The sequence below is a fragment of the Lichenostomus cassidix genome, chromosome 1Aa, assembly GCF_008360975.1.
Source record: "Lichenostomus cassidix isolate B80296 chromosome 1Aa, HeHo_3.0, whole genome shotgun sequence".
Lineage (NCBI taxonomy): Eukaryota > Metazoa > Chordata > Aves > Passeriformes > Meliphagidae > Lichenostomus > Lichenostomus cassidix.
In genome coordinates this window covers 27,696,021-27,717,523 of record NC_139480.1, presented here as the reverse complement: position 1 = coordinate 27,717,523, position 21,503 = coordinate 27,696,021, and the positions used below count along the sequence as shown (strand labels likewise).

General features: G+C 42.2%; 1 protein-coding gene across 1 annotated transcript in view; it reads right to left on the bottom strand.

The window, feature by feature from the left end:
• The window catches only part of PDZRN4 (PDZ domain containing ring finger 4), a 230,028-nt gene extending 209,807 nt beyond the window's left edge, over positions 1-20,221 (bottom strand). Inside the window, exons 1-3 of the mRNA XM_085043405.1 lie at positions 19,586-20,221; positions 16,754-16,840; positions 12,887-12,991 (exon numbers count right to left, since the gene is read on the bottom strand). Of these exons, the coding sequence (XP_084899531.1) occupies positions 12,887-12,991; positions 16,754-16,840; positions 19,586-20,221 (828 nt within the window). The remainder of the gene's footprint in view (positions 1-12,886; positions 12,992-16,753; positions 16,841-19,585) is intronic.
• Between the last annotated feature and the right edge of the window lie 1,282 nt (positions 20,222-21,503).

The following is a 21,503-nucleotide window of genomic DNA, read 5'->3' as shown; positions in this document are numbered from 1 at the left end:
TGAAGACTGCAGAAAAATGAAGGATTGCTCTGCTTGCTTTCCATGGCTGGTTCTCTGAACCATTTCAGACACACATCTGCATCTTCACTTGCTAAAAACCATCACCAAGGTTCCACGAACAGCCACTCAGATTCCTCCCCCAACTGCCAAAATCAGAGTTTGCTGATTTCTAAAAAGGCGCAGAGATCAGTCAAAGCTGAGATCCAGGATGCTCTCTCAGCTGATGCAGCAGCTCATTCTGCACTGCCCATCCTCCTAGGGACACACACTGCCATCCAACACTTGGGTTTACTTTACTCCAGCCATAAAGATAAAAAGATTAATAAGACTGGATATAACATGAAACCATATGTTAAGTGATTGCAAAGCTAGTCCCTAAATAAGGAGGTTTTACTGGACCATTTCAAATTGCATCTTTTCTCACGCTAATTCCTGCCAGATTTTGAGTAATGACATTCAATATTTGGCAACAGAAATATCTGAAACATAGAAAAAGGCTTGATCTTGTATGCCTATTTTGCTTGGTTAGTTTGATGAGAAATGTAACATTGAGCCATTAAGTGTATGGAGTTGGAGCAGGCCATCTCAGACAGGAGTACCCCAGCAGAGGAGGTGGATTCCCAGCCCAGTTTTTTACCTGAATTCCTCCCTTTGCACTTATGTTGGCATTTTACATATAAGCTTCCATTTAAATTAGTGAAATATATAATTCCAGAATAAAGGAATAGCAGACCCATATGAAACATGACATACCTAGGAGAATAAACCAAATTATGTTATTTCTTCTCAAATTTTATTAATTCTTAATAAATGACACGAGATTCAGTAAGCTTTGCTCTGGCTTTACAGTGAAGAACTCTGTACAAAGATAATTTTAATCCCAACAATCTAACCTCAAAAGCACTGAAAAGCACAAAACATATGTTGGTTCATATGAAAATTCAAAAGAGTTTAAGATGTATCACTAACACTTTCTTCAGCTGAATCTCATCCTAACTCAGATGTCACTAGGTGAAATATTTCAGACTGAACTAATCAACTTTGCTAAAACATACATGCCTAACTCATCTTCAATACTTGCAGAATGAGAAAATATTAAGATATTTATCCATACGCAAGATTAATCTCAAGTGTCCTGTATGCTCTAGGTTCTATTTTTAGATAGGTTTGTTGGGTTTTTTCAGAGCTTTGTACCCTGTTGAACACATAATCAGTACTCAAAAAAGTAAACATCAGGCAGATGGCTTGGCACAGGCAGGTGAACATCACTTGTTATTGTTCTCCTACTAAGTAACATGGATTCATCTTGGTTTGGCCAGTCATTTATTGGTAAAATGCCTGATGCATGAATCTGGGGAAAACTCAACTCACTTCAAATTGGAAAAAGCAACACCAATGATGGTGCTTGGAATTTATAATTGAACTCCACTGTTTTGTAGTAGTTTACCACACATTTCTCTACCCAGTCCATTAGCCTCTAAAGTATCATTTCATTTTTAAGTGCCTGAATCAAAGGAAAAACTTAGCAACTGGATTATGGAGTTCAGGCTTTTCTGGTCAGAACAGATCTTTAATGGCTCAAAGCAGAATAGACTGACAACAAGTTCTTTGAGAGGACAGAGTACTTACACACTAAATAGCAACTCCGATTTAAAAGCAGGAGTGGTTATTTTTTGGTTTTAAAGTACATAAAAATAGAGAGAAAAATGCAATGCAAGCAGTCAATAACGTACCCATAGAATTCTTCGTTTTCTACTAAAACTACCCAAAGTACTTGCTAATGCCATCAGCAGAGCAGCTACAATGGACTGCAGGGCTCTAACCAGCACAAGACACAAGTTTAAGCAATCAGGTCAGGGGAAAATTTTGTTCTTAAGTTGCTCTGCTAAGATATTAACAGCACTGTCTGAACAACTTACTCGCTGAAGGGTTTTCTGAAATGTCACTGTGTTCTTTAATGTTTAAAATATTGTCCATGATTAGTACTAATTAGAAGATACAGCCTCTGGGCTAAGTGATGAATAGTGATCCTTTAGATTCCTATTACCTCATAGCAGGGAAGAAACAAAAAATACAAAAAACCCCCACTCCGTAAGTACAGGGGTACAGTACTTAAGGGACTTGAAAAAAAGCCTGAAAACAGTGGTCTACATTTATTTAATGAGAAATTATAGGCGTAGTAAGAGGTCTTTAAAAAAAACAAAAGAATAATTTTTTCTTCTTACAGTTTCTTTTTTTTTTCTTTTGGAAAAAAATAGAAATATTCTTCCTAGTTCCTCAGACTCTTTCTGCTCTATTTTAAAATAAAAATGAAAAATAGAGGAATCATTAAAATTACTCATTAAAAATAATTAAGGTATTTTGAGTATTTGGAAACATGGAAGAATCCCTATATTTTTTTAAATATCATACTTATTCTCCCTACCACTCAAAGAAAAAAAAGTTAAAAGATGTGCTAGCAAGAGCATTATGGCTTTAACACCATTCTCTTGGTCTCTAGGAAGTAAATTTCTGTTTAAAAACTTCTCAAAACAGTCAGTTGTCCATATAACCACACACTTAGAGCATGCTAAAAACCAGTTGTGCTGAGCACTTGGAGATTTCATGGAGAAATTAAGAAAACAAGATGCAAATGTAAATGCAAGTTAGAAGTTTAAGTCAGAAAGTTAAAGTGTAAGTTAGAAAGTGCTGCTACACATCTGGCACTAGCACAAGGCATCTGATTTGGATCAGGGTTCTGAGCACTGCAGGGGAAGTGAAAGATTCAGATTTCTGGTCCAAATGCTGGACATTGTACCACTCAAAAAAATGCAATTAATCTGCTCAAGAAGGGCACAACAGCCTGAAAGGTCCTGGAACATTTATCTTCTGGGTCACAGTAGCAGCTACCAGAGAAAGCTGGGGGGCAGGCAGAGGTATGTGCTCAAAAAGCTTGCTGACAGCATGAAAGCCATATGGCTCCCTATTTGGCATATGCCAAAGACTAGCCTAAATCAATCAGACTGGAACAGAGAAGTGTAGGGATCCAGATGTTTTAATTCATTCAAGACAGCAAATCCCTTCTGTTTAAAATACCACGCCTTCTTCCCACAAACTTCTGGAAGGACTTCAGATATTCACCCTCTTGATCAGCATGGTTAAAGAAATAAATGCAAGATTTAGAGACTGTGCTTAGAAACAGATGGGCAAGGTCTGAGCCTCAGGGTCTCTCAAACGTTGGATGCTCCAAATGGGGAGGGAAAGACAGAGGAAGGGAAAAAACCTCATATTCTCTATCAACCCGTTTCAGAACTTCTCCCACATTAGGTGATCTCTTCTAGACACAGAGGTTCATAATTTATCCAATTTAATGTTGCTAAACCATTTAATAGGTGTTTGGAATACAGTGATGTTCAAATAAGGTTTTCATACTCAAAAACCAAGTAGAAACCAGCAGGATGTCAACAGTTTTGAATTTTTTTCCTGTCATTTCTCCTGGCCCATCTCTATTTCCCAGTCTTACTACTTGAAAGACAAAAACTTTCTTCAAAGAAAAAAAATATGTAAAACATATCCTGTAAATAACATGCATAAACTTACTGTGTAAATAAACATAGTAGCCATGACTTATTTTGTCAAAAATATTTCATAAAGAAAATGCTTTCCAAAATAATTTGAATTAAAAACAGTGTTGAGTCATTCTGCACTCCTTTCCTGCAGTGATTCAATCAAGTTGGGTCTACATACAAAGTTGTAAAATTACATTAGATTTGCAATTCCAAACAAGACATATATTTACCAAAATGTCTGTGTATTAGCAACAAATGTACTTTGCTTAGTATATTTGATTTTACTAAGCATAGTCTTTGTTGGTGGTTTGAAGTGACCACATCTGCTCTTGCCAATTTGAAAATTAGTTTTTCCATAACACCATGGTTTTAAATGCTGCAGAATTTTCATTTTGGAGAGAAGTTCCCATATAACAACTCAACTTCTTTTTTTTTTTTTTAAACATTAGCACTGTAATTTTCAAAGCATTTGGAAAGCACAGTGTTGTACATTCTTCTTACTACTCCTATTAAAAAGTTCTAAGGAAGGAGGAGCATTCTCCCATTCAACACACTGCTCTATTTCACATCTTCTTTAAAACTGAGTTATTAATTTTTGAAGTGAAGCCTTGAATAATTACTTCATTTAGAGTATTTTGGCACTGGCAGACACTAAGGGCTTTTTTCCTTCAACGTCCAATTATAGACAACAGGGATTACCTACTCCTTACAAATATAACTAGCTGATTAAGAAAAAGAAGAGATCAAAGCTCTTGGAGCATATATCCTTGGGATTGCAACAATCAGTTCAGTAACTTAAGAAGATAAAACACTGCATTTGCACAACACATGTAAGCTGTCAACTCCTCTAACTGTGAAGCTGTCTCAACCACAATAAAGAGCAACCTTCATTAAAGGCAGAAGAAGGCTCTTTTCACTTTCTGAAAATGCCAAGAGCTTCTGGGGTTCCAGCAGCATGTGCTGTGAGAGGCATGGCTGCCTTGCACATCCTTCAGTTCTAAGCAACAAACTCAGCATGGTCTCAGACATTACCAGAGCTTTCCGTAGCTGGACTTAATATCAATTATTCCCACTAGTTTTGATCCCATAAGCCTCAAAGGGTTAGCTCTCCTTGACACATCCTAAAGTCCTCTCTGAAGCTTCTGACTTTTTCTGTTCACTCTGTAATTAAAAAGGCTCAGGAAAGTAATAGGAGAATGCCTTTCCTCCTCTCAGATTTCCATAGTTCACCAGGTTAGGGTACCTAGCTCCATAGCAAGCATTAAGTCCACCATGCCTGTAAGACAGATTTGGACCAAGACCAAGAAAATAGCACACAACCTACAGCCCAACTGACATAGAGATTTGGCTTATCAGCGGATGAGAAAGCACTTCTGGGCTGACCCAAGATCATGCCCAGAGCAAAGATCCAAGAGAAGGGTTTTCACACACAATCTTGCCTCTCCAGAAATAAAGATACATTTCTATGACCTTGCCCTCCCTAACATAAACAGACACCGCCATGTAAATGTGTATGTATGTATGTAATTATTTGAAAAATTCCTAAACAAAACACTCCCCTACATATGCCCTTTTCTTCCTGGGAAGGGGATGAAAGCAACAGCATTTGACAGATGTTAGACAAGTTGTTTAATGCATTCCTGAAAGTGCTTAATGAACACCTCTCAAACCTCACATGAACAAAAATTTCCTCCAAACCTACTACCTGAGCTACATATAAAACTGCACTGCTCTGGCTGCTGGGCGAGATGGAAGGATGCTTAAGCCCTGCTGTTTTGCAAAGCTTACCTTAAAGCTTTAAAAAAACCCAACAAAAACTCATGGGAAGGAAAGATGGTGTGCAGCAAAGTCAAGCTCAAACAGGACATCTAGGAAGATGCTAAGTTTCAACTTGCCAAATTTCTGATGTATTATACCTCAGGGGTGAGATCAGACGCTTTCTGAAGGAGATGGGTGTGAGCAGTCCTTCACACGGTGCCTGGGGATCTGCAGCCCATGGCAGCAACACCATTTATGGGATCTTGCAGGTTCTTACGTCAGTCACCTCTTCCACAGGTTAACCAAAATCCTTCCTACTTAACAGCAGTGCTGAGTTGCCAATTTGGCAACTACCCAACTCTGCAGACGCAGTACTGTTATCATAGTTCTGCTCCAGTACTGTTCCCCCTTACTCACCTATCCGAGGTCATGCAGTGTGTATAGATGGTCTAATTTCACAATTCAATTACCCCTATTCCTACATGCCCTCCATTTCTCCCACACCTCCTCTTTATGAGCAAGCACTGGAAGGTACTTCTGTGGAAACTTGAGGTTGGATATTTTGTACTCTTTAATTGTAATGTTTCCTGTTTTTCTTTTTTCTTGCACATTCTACTTCACGCTTTCCCTTCCGCTCACACAGTGATCCGTCTGTTGTAGAGATCCCCTACAGTCTGAGCAAAAAGAAACATCTCATTGGAGAGCAGGGCTTATGCACACTCACGTGCATGCAAGATCCTAAAGCCTCTTCCGTCACGCCTAACCTATGCCACCTAGACAAAAACCCAGCATGGTAGAAGTAGCATAAAAAACAATGTAAAAGATGATTTTCACCACTTCCACTTCACATACTCTTTTGACTTCTTTCAGGCAGGGTCACATTTCAGACATACTCACACTGTTACTTCTGCCCCATTTGCCTCATGCCACTCCAGCTACCACAGCATCCTCTTTTCTGTGCTTACTGGGAGCACCTTGCTGAGAAAGAGCTATGATTCACAATCTGAAGAGACTTACTGAAAAGGATGACACTGCCTTATCTCTTGAATATACCAACTCTGCAAATAAACTAGTTGGAGGGTTCATCTGGTGGTCATATTCCAACCACGTTTGGCATTTCAGCCATTTTTTAGATAAAAGCACTGCGAGCATACATATTTTCACAAAAAAACCCACGGCATTATACTTGCACATGTGCCCGGTTTGTCTGTGAGAACAAGAACAAGCAAATACAGATGGAAAAATCCTCCTGCAGGCTTGGGCCTCTCTAAAGCTGCATCCACAGCAAGTTCTCAGTTTATACTTCAGATTAAAAAAACCCACCTTTTAGAAGACAAGGCATTTAGAACTTTTTCATGATGCATTGCTATATGAGTATCAAAAAAGTATAAAATAATATTTTGCCCGTTATGAATATAAAACTCCATTCGGTCAACTAAGAGATCAAATAGTGAATTTCTGTTCATAAAATCTTGTCATTGACTATTTACTCTATTACATAAGCTTCACCACTTCTCAAATATCATTTTGGTTTATTTCTTCCTATTCTTTAGGATCGAAAGTGTTGTGTGAAGTCATAGTATGATTTGCTATAAAACATTATATCATGAAATTTAATTATCTCCAAAGTCCTATCTGTAACATACTTTACCACAAAAAAAAACCCCAGAAGTTTTAGGTCACACAAAACCAAAAGTCCCATGTGTTCTTTTTAAAACACAAACAGTGAATGGCTAAAATTTTAAGTGCTTGTTGGAAGGAACATAACCTGTTTCTCTAAACACAATATTGCCATTTTAGTTCAGTGAATAGAGAGGAATGTAGATACCTGTAAAGACCTCTAGCAAGTCCAGTCAAATTTAAGCTAATGATCTGTGAACTCAAGCACTGAATTACAAAATTCAGGCATTGTAGGATAACCACAGTCAAATTCTAGGACAGACAGTACCTTGAACATTAAGTTCCTCCACCTACAAGAGATCCAGATCACATGGCCTTTTGATAGCATGCACCAGCAGCAGAAACCACCTTTCAGATAACACAGCAGCTTGAGTTAAAACCCAGAGGAGGAAAACCCTACCTATTGGTATTTATTCAGTCAGGGAATCCCATCTTTCACTTTTCTAAAAGTGTCCTAGCCAGAGCATTTCCTGGTTAACAGCATTTGCTACCTCCTCTCTCAAAGTCAAGGCACTATGAAGTTAGAAATGCTAGTATCACTCAACAAAGTGTCATATAAGACACAGAGACCACAACCCGGGTCTCCTGCTTCTTGGAGAAGCACTCTAAGGCTTTCTGGTAATTTAAAAAAGTCAGAGGGGGGTAGTAGCTCCCATTCAACTGAAGTTATGAAGACCTGGTCACACCTGACTTTAAAAATTTATTCAGACAGATGAAAGATTTCAGGTGTCCAAAAACCTGTATCTTAACATGTGAGGGAGAAGTGAGAAGATTCTGCAGACATGTCTAAACCTGTTGTTTCACTAATTTATTATGCCAGGGATCTTTCAGACTAATTAGAAGTCATCTAATGATGGTGGGTGCCAAACCTGGTTACCTACAACACAATAGTATGAATTTGTTACAGATTTAAGAGAAATTAATATAACTTAGGCATATTTAGATGCACTGAAATCTACACTAGTAAAATTAGCTATATTCAGTTTTCTTAGCTACCCCACAGATCTCACTGGCCACATCTTGTGCAGCTTTGTTTCAAAGTCATCCCAAATCTTCTGGCTCTGATCCCAGCAAGACATTTTAAGACTCACTACTTCTACAGACATAATCTGACACTGGAGATTCTTAGCCAAATAAACATGACTACTATCAAAGATTTTGCTTGAGCAACATAGTGAGTGTAATGACAGAAACATGCACAAGATAAAACATCACAAGGCTGACACACAGCACAGTCAGCAGTCTGGCAATAGTTAAAAAAGTTTCTGTGTAGGCACTTAGCAGATGTAAGTTACTTCTGCCAGGATAAGCCTCAAGACTTCATCTTTATTGAAACTGGCTTTGCTGACATGTGCTCGAAAGCCATTCTGTGAGTACTCTCCAAAAAGTGGAAAGAACAAAGGGAAACATGGAACACAGGATGAAGCCTTATTTTTTATTGACTTATGGAGCTCAGGCTGCATGAACAAAATACATAGTCATGATATAGAAATGCATTCATCTTATTTGTAGGACTTAAGGATCCCAGACTAAAAATGTTTTCTTTTCCCTTCCTCTATATCATGCCTGCTTGATTCATGAGAATCATCTGACTAAAATTCAGAAGAGCCAATATGCTCATTTCACTTGAGAGTTAAAGAACAGAAGCCTTTTCCTTGCAGTGCAAGGCACAGAAAAACACTTGAGCCTTTCAGCTGATGATGCGCTTACAGTTCCACATGTGAATATTTTGGACTTCAACCTAGCCCTTTTTATTTGCACACAAAGTCTTTCATTGCTGTTTTGTTATTCGGCAAACCTATTTTGGCAATATGAATTAACAGTTGCTCCTTTTCCTCAAATTGATGACATAATATTCTTTCTAAGAAAAAAAAAACATCCGAAATTCAGTCTGGATTGCAAATTCTATCTTGGGCATGTATTTTCTGTACAAGACTGAAGTGAAAAGGTAAAATCAGCATATCCCACTTTAGTAATTCAAGAGTATTCTGCAAGACAATGTGACTTACAGAATGGAAGAGGACATGAGAAAATCAATCACTGGGTTGTTTTTTTCTAAAGTTGGGCTTAAAGCCAGAGGAGATGACATACCAATTTCTGTAAAATTGATATCATACAAAGAAAAAAACAATTCAAAGAACTAGTTCTGAATGGCTTGGTAACTCGGCAGTAAGTACTTTGTTTGTAGCCCTGGCCAAGGTGATGGCATACTTACATGAAACTGAGCTGACTGCAAATTGAGAGTCAAATTTTCCTCCATATGGAGAGCACTACTTTCAGGGTTGACTGATCAGAACAATAAGTATGGATAAAAAAAGCAGTAGGTAAAACACTACTGTGTATCAGTAACGTTGCTAAGGACCATGGCTGTTTTTTGCTGCCTTGAGGAGGTAATCAAGCATGAACAGAGAAAAGCAATGAATTTACTCAGTAGGAATGATTAGCACGCAGTGAGGGGGAGGTAAAATGATGCTGAGCTATAAAACTCTGAACCATTCTAAACATAATTTGAATTTTCTCCTAGAAGCAACCAGAATTCTTTGAACTAGCACAGACTAATGAATGGTCCTGTGCACTGCTTGCTGCTTGTCTCCTCTTGATAGGATTCAGAAGCAGGGTGGAAAGGAAGAAGACCGAGATCCAAAAGTTAGGGCTCAGGTGGCTTTACACCACTGCTCATACCCAAGGGTTTCACACTGGGAGTTGCAGATATCAGTGCTGCATCTAGTTTTATGGGATGCTTTTTATAATATGTAAAGAGTGTTTAGTTCTGGAAAACATGATGCAGTGTCAATTTAGGGAGCTAGATTTTAGGATGAAAACTTCTGAAAGCATCAGAAGACCATGGTATCTCCAGAAACTTGCTACATAGAAGTAATTTATAAGGGTTTATTCTTGATGAATAAATAATTATCACTTGGGGTTTTTAATAGGATTCCTGGAAATATGTATCAAAGGGTTGCTTGTGCACATCACTGTCCCAGGTCAGCTTTACATTGCATAAAAAAATATCTTTTCACAGAGGAGTTAACCTTTAATAAAGAGGGTAATGCTGTGCCTGAAACCTGTTCTTCAACAGAACAGTGAAAATTATCAGTGAGGGTCCTGTGTCCCCCAGGAAGAGCTGCAGTCCCTCGACACAGGGGATCTGGGGCTGTCCCCCTGTCACTCTCACCCCCCCTACACCCTGCCAGCACCCAGGCATCTGTTTCGGCTTTCAGGTCCTCATGCACAAAATATACTCCCCTGAGGGTAAAACCCAAGTAAACACCAACCTTTTTCAAATGAAAGTGTCAGAGGCTCTATGAGCTGGGTACATTGATCTCAAAACCTTCCAGCAACTCCTGTCATTTATGTGGCACTTTTATACTTAGAATAAATACCTCAAGAAAGAAATCCGATCCCTCCCCTTGGCATTCTTCCAAATACTTTAACAATTATTTGGCAATGTTGCTGCCATAGATAATGATATATATAAAATAAAAGGCAACACTACTTATGTCTGCCAGCCTTGGCTCTCAATTCCAACTGCCAATGCCCCAAGACTGTGAAATTCATTTACTGCACTAGGTTGACCACAAGATGGTCATCTGAAATGAGCACAACTCACCGTAGTCAACCACGTGCAGTTAATATTTGTTAAATATGTGATAAACCACTGAAACAAATTACTTTCTTCATCTAGCAACATGCCTTGAGAACAGATTTTCTGATTTAATGGGATAGTTCTGTCCATTATCCCATTAGATACACATTGCTAGAAACACCCCGGGCATTACATTGCCAAACAAACGACTTAAGCTATTAAAGGCTCTTCAAATGACATCAGTTCCTTCTGCTCTTGATTACTGAAGAATGGTCTCATAAAATATCACTCATTATTGAAAAAGTGAAAAGCAAGCAATAATAATAAGTCTCACTTCCTATCAACTTCTCACCAAAACTCATATTCCATGTATCTGCCAACATTTTTTAAATAGTTACACCATCCTGATTATTTCCTCACAGCAAAGCTTTCATACTGATCCTTCACAACAAACCACAGCAGAGCTGGCAGGGTATCCCACTGCAAGAAGACATTGATAGCTATGCATGGGCGATGAAAAATTCAAAGTTCTGAATCCAGCTGCTTCCTGTATCTGACATGGAGGAATAATTACTCCTTTGCATTTAACTTAGAAAGTCTTAGTGTTACTCTTTCTCCACCTCCTTTTATTTTGGTCTAATAAATTTTGAAACACTGAGACACATACTAGAATATTTGGCCTAACCCTGAATATTTTTAAATGCTTGCCTGAATACAAAAGTTATATACAAAGCTGTTGCATAATAATATGGTGCTCCATTGAGAGCTGTGGGAATACTTATACTAGATTGGATCTATAGTGTCACATGGAACTGAAATCTGTTTCAGTACAATTTTATGCAGCCAGAATTTTTCAACAAATAAAAAAATCAAGCATCAATTGTGGTGACATTTTGAGAAATGACCTCACATTTAATAAATGCTGGTCTGTGACTTTATTCTTCCCTCCTCCAAAAACACTTCATTTTGTCTTAAAAACAAGGCACTATAAAAGTACAGTAAATTAAAGCAGGAAGCACTGAACAAATGCATGAAACTACATAGCTGGTCATCTGTTTTAAAAAAACAAAACACGATGTGCTAAGTGAAATAGTAATGTCAAAAGAAAATAAATCTTTACAGTGTAAGGCTGCTGTGAAAAAAAGAATTGAATGGGAAAGCTTTTTGTATCTTGGGAAAATAAGAGCTATCATGCAAGCTCAGTTCTGCTCAGCCCACTTGGTGTCTCCTACAGATGCCAGCTAAGAGCATAAGCTTTATTTTTCCAAGAAAATATATTCATTCTATTTCACACACTGCTCTAGACTACCAACATTAAGAGCAAGGTCAGCATTCAAACACTCTTAGCTTATGTTTTAAGTCCTTAATAGCAATATAAAACAAGTAACTGGCAGCACAATCCTGCACTTGTCTTCCAATCCACTTGTTTCATGTGTCTTTGTTCAAACACCCATCCAACTGGCAAGCTCACATCAAGCTTCTAAGCCTCCCCTAAACTCACCAAGCTGGAGTGATGCAGCCTAAACAAACCCAGCAGCCAGTGGGATGTGCTGTCACTGAGAGTTGTGTCAGAGCTCTGATGGGAAATGCCTTCTTGGCAGCACCCTAAGGAGCCTATTTCAGTCACTGTTCAAAGCTGTTCCTTTGAGATTTCTTACAGGGCTAATTACAGCTACACATGTAGGGTAGACATCAACCTATTCTTCCAACTGAGTTAATGACTTCTTCTACTATTCAAGTTATTTTACGAGAAAAACTGCATACAATGCAGGAACAAACTGAAAATTCCATGCTAGCCTATTACATGACCATGAAAGCACTGTATTGATCCAGGAGAAATAGATTATCTCTTTCTAATCATACAGCAGAAAATACTTCCTCTAATTGCTTCAGAAGTTTCACACAGTCGTTACCAACCCATCTTCTCTGCCTTGTCCCAGAGTCATGACAGTGATAGTCCCTACACAGGACAAAACCAGCTTCACTAAACCTGTGAATTTCCAGTCATTTGTTTGCCTTCTTTCTCAATTTAATGAAAAGAAATACAAAATGCCTCTTCTGCTTGCTATTTAAGTGTTGACATTTTTGCTTCACTTAGATCAGCTTAATCCCAACACCAGTAAATTTATTACTTGTTGGAAAAATCCATCTTCTGTCTTCAATTCTAAGAAATGTTCAAGCAGTTCAGTGTACAAGAATCATGTCCAGACACAGCAAAAGAGGAAAATTACAACATACTTAGGGTTAAAACCATCAAATCCTTTATTAATCTGATAATATGACAGACTAATCCATTGGTGTGGGTTTTTCTTACCTCAATAATCTTGTCATGAATTTGCAGGCCTTCTGCTTTGTCTGCAGGTCCGTTTTCCAAAATCTTTGACACATAAATTCCCTCAGCAGATTCCTCCTGATTGTTCTGTACCAGGCAATAGGGAAGTTGCAAAAAGAGCCACATTAGTACAAAAAATGAGATGGCACTAAAACCAGCAGCAATGAAACATGTAAATCCACCTGAAATATGCAGCTCACTTTTCTAGCTAAGAATTAAGCTCCTTGGGATTTCTTTTTAACTTGCTTAACACAAAGTAGTCATTAATCAAAAGGACAGAATTAATGAACTATTCCAGCAATTTTTATAAGATTATCCATTTACTTCCGGTTATTTTAGTCTAAATGAGACACAGTGTGCAATAGTAATCCGATCCCAGCTAAAATACTTGGAGCAAACCTCACACTTCACAGCAGCCAGTGACCAGCACATAAATGCACAGTGGAAGACACCCATAAAAAAGAATGCACAAGTGTTTCTCTCAGAAGGAAAAGGGTTTCTGCAATACTGCTGCTTGCAAACTTCCTTATGCATTTGAAAATAAAGCTCCAAGAAACAAAGTGACATTAGTTAGCTGGCATGTAACAGTGACAGGATTTGGCTGGAACTGGTTAACCTCATAAATCCTATTCACATGGGAGATTGAGAACTTGCTCAGCTATGAAATCCATACAGACGAGCTGTGGACAAAAAGAGAGCCCACTTCCAGCTGATCTCCCTGCAACACTAAGTACAACCCACATAAGGTCGACTTTAAAACAGACAAGTTGTCTGCCACAGCTGCAACAATATAACTGATGTTGTTGTACATGCTGGAATTACTTTATTTCATCACATGATAGCTAAAAGTAATTTTGAATAATTATTATAGAGAACCAATGTCAAGCAGACACTGCCTACTTATGGGTTTCAAGTTTTTATACAAATAATAACCTAGCTAGCAATAACTGAAGAAATCTTTTTCCAGCTGATTTATGCTTTAGATTGCAGTTTATATGATGCTTATTTTCCTTCTGTGACTGGTGAATCCCTGACAAACAGCACAGTTGATGTGTGCACAAGTTTCTAGTCTACATCCTATACACTCATGGGGAAAATGCTTTATAACTTTTTCTGCTAAGAAAACTGTAAAGGCATACATAAAATATACTTTACAGAATGTGGCAACAGTCCTATGGAGACTTGACCCAGGTAGATTTAAGGTCAATAAATATTTATTCAAAGCAATATTAGTCAGACTATGTTTTCATAATCCCCCTTTTTTTTTTATCCCTTTAGTCACAGAGACTCATACATGTCAGGAAAGTAGCAAAAGGAAAACACAGTAACAGTTCTAGCAATATTTTGAAATTATGAGCAAGCAGACTTCCACTGACTTCCCATCTAAGCAGTGAGAAATGAAACTCTGATAAAAGAAGCGTAATGGCCATTAGTGAAAATACAAGAAGGACATGGTTTGGTTTTAACTTGAGAAAACAAAAAGCTAGATTACAGCACCTTCACTCACATAAAACTGTATTTCTTTCCATCAGAAATTTCACTGGCTTTTTCAAGACCCATGTATGACCCATTAAGAAAAAGAGTATTTCAGTCTGATTTGTGGTCCCCACCAGTTGCATGTGCTGGTACCCACCACTCCTGACAGGAAAACACAGAACAAGGCATAGTGAGCTCCAGCACTATGTCACACAGCCCAGGGGCTGTGCAGCAACTGTGCCCACAGCACACACCTCCCTCCAGCCTGGCTTTGAGGAAGTGTCCTCAGGGGAAACTGTCCTCCCAGCCAGACAGAGCTGGGGCCCATCAAAGCAGCCTTGCTCCCTCAGAATAGTGAATCACCTCCCAGAAACACACTTAGGAGAAGCAAGTTCCTTTCTGACAAAATATTATTCCATGATGAGTTGTTCCTTTCCTCTCCTCCTCCCTTCAGGTAGAAAGTAAACAGTGGGGAAGCCTATTATGGACTGGAAAGAAACACAGCCAACAGAAGGTACGTATGCACATTCCCAAAACCACCAAGAGTCATCTGCTTTCCAAAGGGAAAAAGCTGCATTGTACTTGTAAAACACAAATAACATGTGATGAATAACACATCACATCCCCAAACACATGACTAATATAAAAACATCACTGTTCTGCTCTTCTGCTTCAAGAGCCAACACTTCAACCGAGGACAACTTTTCCCAGGATGATATGAACGTACAGAGCACCTTCATGAACTCTTTTTGTCTTGTTAACAACAACTCGTGTTCCACTTTGAGCAGAACTTCTTGTTTTCAATATTTGAGTCATTTCAAGCATTTTTTTCCTGTTCTATCCACAGCTCCAGATACACTGAGTCTCAGAGTCTCACACTGATATATGGGAAATGCCTATCAAATGCCTTTGGTAGTCACATTAATCAAAGTAAGAAAAAAACACAAAGGAATTTCCAAACTGAACTTCAAAGACTCAAAAACACCTGAGACCCATCCACGCCTCACAACCTCACCAACTTCTGTCCTCAAATATGAGTATCATTAGAAATTAATTTCCTTTTCTCCATTCAGAAGTTTTGTTAAAAACAGTGCTATAACGTTTCATATATTTATCACTTTCTCATTAAAATTACAAAATATTAAGCCAGAAAGTCTGATAGTTTTTTATTAATATAACTGTTGCAGTATGCACTGTCAACATCTAAGTCCTTTAAAGAAGCGCAGTTGCCATCCCAAGAAAACTGAACATATGCTCCCTTTTCCCTGAAGTTCTCCTACAGGTGTAAATAAGAGAAGTCACAATGCAATCCAAACTAAAGATTGTCTGGATTTTGTTAGTGGTATACACCAAATATGGATATAATCATGGCATGTGTATTTTAGCTTGTAGCCACCTGTTGTCTCATCTTTCCACTAGAAAAATCTAAGAAACTCTCGCTTTGGATTTACAGCCCCAACATCTGATAACTGCTGGTCTTCATATTTACCCAGAGGGAACAGTAACTCTGCAGCACAGACAGTGGACTAATGTGAACAGACTCTTCGGCACCACTAAATATAGCTCCAGAGCAGACTAATAGACAGGGTCCTACTCCCCTTCTCAATAGTACTAGAAGGCTACAATTCTCCCACTTAATGAGAACCTGATCAGCACATAATTATTACCAACCCTTTTTAATCAACTATTAATTTTCCAGTTTAACAGGTTTCTTTACCCTTCATATGCAATGACAGTCCTGATTAATGCTTTTGGAAAGATGAAGTTAAAAAAAAAAGGGAGCATATTCATGTGTGTATGTATTCTAGGTGGGGGTTAGTGATCCTTATGCATATTCTATGGTTTACAATGAACTTTCTAAACCTAGACTGATGAGATTAAGATACAGAATTGATGAAAACCGTTTCAGTTCATAAAGAAAAAACTAAAAGCAGGCGTGTGAGAACAGGACATATGTTTAAACTATCTGAGCTAGAGAAGAAAATTCTCTTCTTTAAATGAAAAAAAAGGCAAACTGTTTCACAAAATTCAAATGGTCTAATCCTGCAACAATGACGTTTGCAAGAAGTCCCAGAGATTTCCATTGAACAGTTTGCATGAATACATATTACTCACATGGGAACTGAGTGTAAACCAGCCTAGAGATTCAAAGCAAAAACACTAGGAACACCTTTCCAAAAATGAAAAGAATACAATTCTCACAAGATTATGTCATCCAAATAATGACTCCATTGTATGTGATAATAAGTAGTCCTTCTATTTGAAGAATAGGTTCCATACCTAGTGTCATCAAAAGTAACTTTTTAATTACTAATAGGGTATACAGTACAAGTACATATGGCCAAAATCACCAACAGTTACTTTTCTCATTACCTGATTGGGTCGTCCTCCTATAATATTGAATCCCAAAGTATCATTTTCTCGGTGTAGCATGATCATTAATGGTTTGCGTTCTCCTCCCTAAGAAGCAAGAGAGGAAATATTGTTAAAGAACATAATCTCAAGAAGAAGTTAGTAAATGAAAGCACTAATGCCCATAAGAATTTTAGCTGGAGAATATATAAGGATTGAAGGCAAATTAGGCTGAAATGACTTGGCACTGGAAAAGAAAACCAAAGGAAAAGTCATGAGTCACTGAGAAGTTAGCAGTTAACACCTTATTATCTCCAGTTATCTTCAACTGAACAGAAAAAAGGACAGGTTTTTGGTGCAAGGAATTCTCAGCCCCACTGAAAAAAAGTCAGACCTCCAAATGTCTGGAAGTGCCTATAAATATAAAATCCCCATATGTGTTAACATTTCAAACATTAAACATACAGGTTAAAACACACAACATTATAGTTTTCAGACCCCAAGTTCATATCAATACAAATTTCAAAACAACTTTCAGAGAACACACAGAAAATGAAAACCAACTATTCATCCCAAACTTTTACTTCTCTGCAAAAAGAAATAATCCAAAACGACATCTGTAAAAATACAAGTTTTATTCTGAAAAACGGCTTAAAGTATAAAGCAAGCGCTGAAAATCAGAAATTGAGTAAAAGTTAAACATGATAAAGAGAAATCTTTTCCTTCAGTGTACCAGGTAAATAATTAAAATTTAAAAAAAATAAATTGGAGGCTTCAGCACAGCGAGTTACTTCATTTTACGCTGAAACCCACATTTAGTTAACTGTGTCAGTGACGTGTTTTATGCCCGAATGATCCATTTGGGTTTAATTTGGTATGTTTTTACTGCACTGCTAGTTTTCCTGCCCGGCCGCTGTTTCATTCACTCTCCTGCTGTAGCGCGGGAGCTCCGCGGGCGGCAGCGCCCGCAGCGACACCTGCCGGCGGCGCTGGGGAGCGGCAGGTGCCCCGCGCTGCCCGGGCGGAGCGACACTCCAGCCCTCCCCGCACCTCTGCCAGCCCTTAGCGACACTCCAGCCCTTCCTGCACCTCTGCCAGCCCTTAGTGACACTCCAGCCCTCCCCGCACCTCTGCCAGCCCTTAGCGACACTCCAGCCCTCCCCTCACCTCTGCCAGCCCTTAGCGACACTCCAGCCCTCCCCGCACCTCTGCCAGCCCTTAGCGACACTCCAGCCCTTCCTGCACCTCTGCCAGCCCTTAGTGACACTCCAGCCCTCCCCGCACCTCTGCCAGCCCTTAGTGACACTCCAGCCCTCCCCTCACCTCTGCCAGCCCTTAGCGACACTCCAGCCCTTCCCGCACCTCTGCCAGCCATTAGCGACACTCCAGTCCTTCCCGCACATCTGCCAGCCATTAGCGACACTCCAGACACCTGGCTCCCTTCTTCAGCCAGTGCTTTCCCCGCGCATCCCACTTTTAGCAGTCACTGCTGCCCCACTAGACATGGCATTAGCACATCTGCCAAGAGATGAAGCAAGCGTATGAGCACACCCCTCAGATCCAGCAACCTAAACCTCATGGACTAGCTAACCAAAGGAAAGTTAAAAAAATTTAAAAGAAATTATTCAAGTTTGCAAACACAGAGTTACTCAATGGCACGAAGACCCGTGAGCCCTGTGTTCTGAGGCATGCTGGTGTCCTGCGGACAATGTCCCCTTTGCCGTTTTCCATGCAGCAGGCAGATGCCCAGCATCTACACTGCTTCGGGTATGAGTATCACTGCTCAGACCCTTTCCACTTGGGATTTTGCTTCCCAAGGGTCCGTGAAGATTTAGGTAAAAAGAAAAATTCTTTTCATTAAAACACTTCTCACCGCGGCTGCGATCAGCAGTGCCTGAGCCTGCACAGCGATCTTCCAGGCAGGAAATAACACTTAAAAACCAACCAGCTCCATCACAGCAAGTGAAGCCAGCTCACCGCAGCTCTCGGGTGTTTTATCTTGCCTAAGGAAGCGAATCGGTCTCTGGGCAATGCCCTCAGACCTGAGGGGAGAGCGCAGCACTGCCCCGGCTTCTGCTTATCAACGGCGGTAGCTGTCATTCCATTCTGCCAAACCAAAGCGGCTTTGCTGTCCTTTCACCGTCGTTTCCAAAGTTTACAATAATTTGACACTCCAGTTTTTTTAAGACAACTTCTCAGCTGCTGAAATTAAATTCAAAAGCCAGCTCCACGCCCCTGAGCTGCCGCCAGCACGAGCAAAGTGAGCAGTAAGAGCAGTAAGAGCAGTAAGAGCAGTAAGAGCAGCTGGGTCCCTGCGAGGCGGGGCGGCCTGATGTGGACACCCTGACGGGAGGAACCGGGACCCGTCTGCCGCCTGCCCCACCAGGAGCGAAGCCATCTCCCTCCCCGCCCGCTCCCCATCCTTCCCGGCCGAGCAAGCGCTTGGTCGCAGCCGCTGCCAGGCACGGCGGGGCTCACCGCAGCGCTGGGTTTCGGCTACCGCAGGGCGTCGGAAGAGGGACCGACAAGAAGCGTGACCCCAGCAGGGGGGCTACCAAAAATCAGTAAAAATAAAACTCTTCTTCGTCTGGCAACAGGGTCCTGCGGCTGTATCTCCCCGAAAGAGGTGAGGGACGGGCAGGGGCGGCTTCACAGCCCGCGGGATGCGCAGCGGGATCGGGCTGTGCCCCGAACTGCTGTGGTGGTGACTGCCGGCCCCCGGGGACACGGCCCGCCCCGTCACTTGGCCGTCGTTCACAAGTCGGGCACGGGAAAAGCAGGTTGGAGGAGAGCACTGCCGAAGGGGTGCAGACCGGGGCGCGCTGCCCCACCGACCCCCGCCGCCCCACTCACCTTGCCGGGCTGACCGCCCGCCAGGTCCCGGGCGATGCTGCTGATGTGGCTCATGTACTGGCCGAACTTCGCCTGGTACCGCCGCGCCGTCAGCTGCACCTCGCTCTGCAGCGCCGACAGCTGCGCCAGCAGAGACTTCTCCGTCCTGCTCCAGCGCAGAGCCTCCCTCTTCTGACCCGGCTCCGGGGTGCCGCCGCTCCGCAGCGCCCGCAGGCAGCGATGCCCTCCGCCCGCCCGCTGCTGCCCCGCCGAGCTGCCCGGCGAGCGGCCGGGGGGCTGCCCGGCCCGGGGCTGCGGCTCGGCGGGGCCGGGCGGCCCGTAGCGGCAAGCCGCGAGGTGGGCGGGCAGCTCCCGCAGCCGCACGGTGCGGCCGCAGCCCCGCGGGCTGTAGTCGCACTTGACCTCCAGCTTCTGGACGAGGCTGCGGAGGGGCAGCACGGGGCGCAGCTCGGCGGCCGCCAGCGGCCGGCAGCGCAGCGGGCAGCGGCGGCGGCGCGCCGCCCAGGGCAGCAGGCAGCCGGCGCAGAAGACGTGCCCGCACGGAGTGGACAGCGGCTCCTCCAGCACCCGCCCGCACAGCCCGCACTGCAGCTCCGCCGCCACCGGCCCCGCGAACCGCGACGGGTCGAAGCCCATGGCGCGGCCGGGCACCGCGAAACTTTCGGCGCCGCGACCCCGGCCTGGCCCCGGCGCCGCCGGAGCCGCTCCCGACGGGCGGCGGCGAGGGGCGGGCGGAGGAGCGGGGCCGCGCCGGGGGAGGCGGGCGGTGGCGCTGAGACGGAGATCCCGGCGGCTTCCCCCACCCTCTCGCATTAGCTCCCTCTCCCCGGCGCTACCGCCCTACGCCCAGCCCCGGCACCACCTCCGCCCTCCCGGAGCATCCTCGCTGCGCGGCAGGGAGAGGGTCAGAGGCTCGGCACCCGCCGCCGCCCGGCCCCAGCCCGCCGCTCTCCCCCGTGTGAACAGTGTCCCGATGGGCGAGCTGTGCCCCCGGCGGGTCACTGGGCGCTATGGTCGCGGAGGGAGGGAGTTGACAGACTGGGGGGCAGCGAATCGCTCAGTCTGTGACTGCTGCACAGATGTGCCGGTAAATAACACGCACGTGTGAGCACGCCTGCTTCATGTCTTTCCAAAAGGCTTCCTCCGCTCTGTTCCTCCCGTTTTGGGACATCCGTCAGGCAGCAGAATCCCGAAATCCCCAGCCCTAGTGCTCTCTTTGTTGCCACACCATAAAGGAAATAAGTCAGGATAAGAAAATTGGTTGTTCAGCTCCCTTAAACAACAACATATGTATAAACAACACTTTCATTTGAAGAAAAGCTAAAACACAGCAAAATCTGGAAAAGCATAGTTAGGATCAATAGCTGCCTGGATTCTACCCCTCCATTGCTGCACAACCCACAACATACACTGAAACATGAAACCCCTAACACATTCCCCACATAACTTCACTATTGAAAACACAGGGCCAGATTGCTGCCCCCCAGCCCTGTGGAAAACCTCCCAGAGCAGAGAGGGATGGAGCTCTCTGAGGGGTTTTCTCAGCGGGCTTCTTCACGTGTGGGTCAGAGACCATCATTTTTGGAAAGGATGACAGGTTTGGTCTGTTCAGGCCCGATCACAGGTTATTTTCTGGGCTGAGAACTCCTGAGGCAGAGCTGGGGTGTGTCCTCAGCAGTTCTGCAATTTCTGCTTCAAACTCTGAATCTCATGAGCATCCCTCTGGGAAAGCCATGGGGGCTTTTGAGACTCACTAATGAATGGTTCTTTTCTATGACTGAAAAGACATCATGTGGGCAATACAGAAGAGACAATTTTTTTTCTCAAAGTAAGAAGGAAAACTCTGCACATACCTGGCCCTAGAACGGTATTCAGGATGGCAGATCTGTTATGTATACTCATGATTTACTTAACAAAA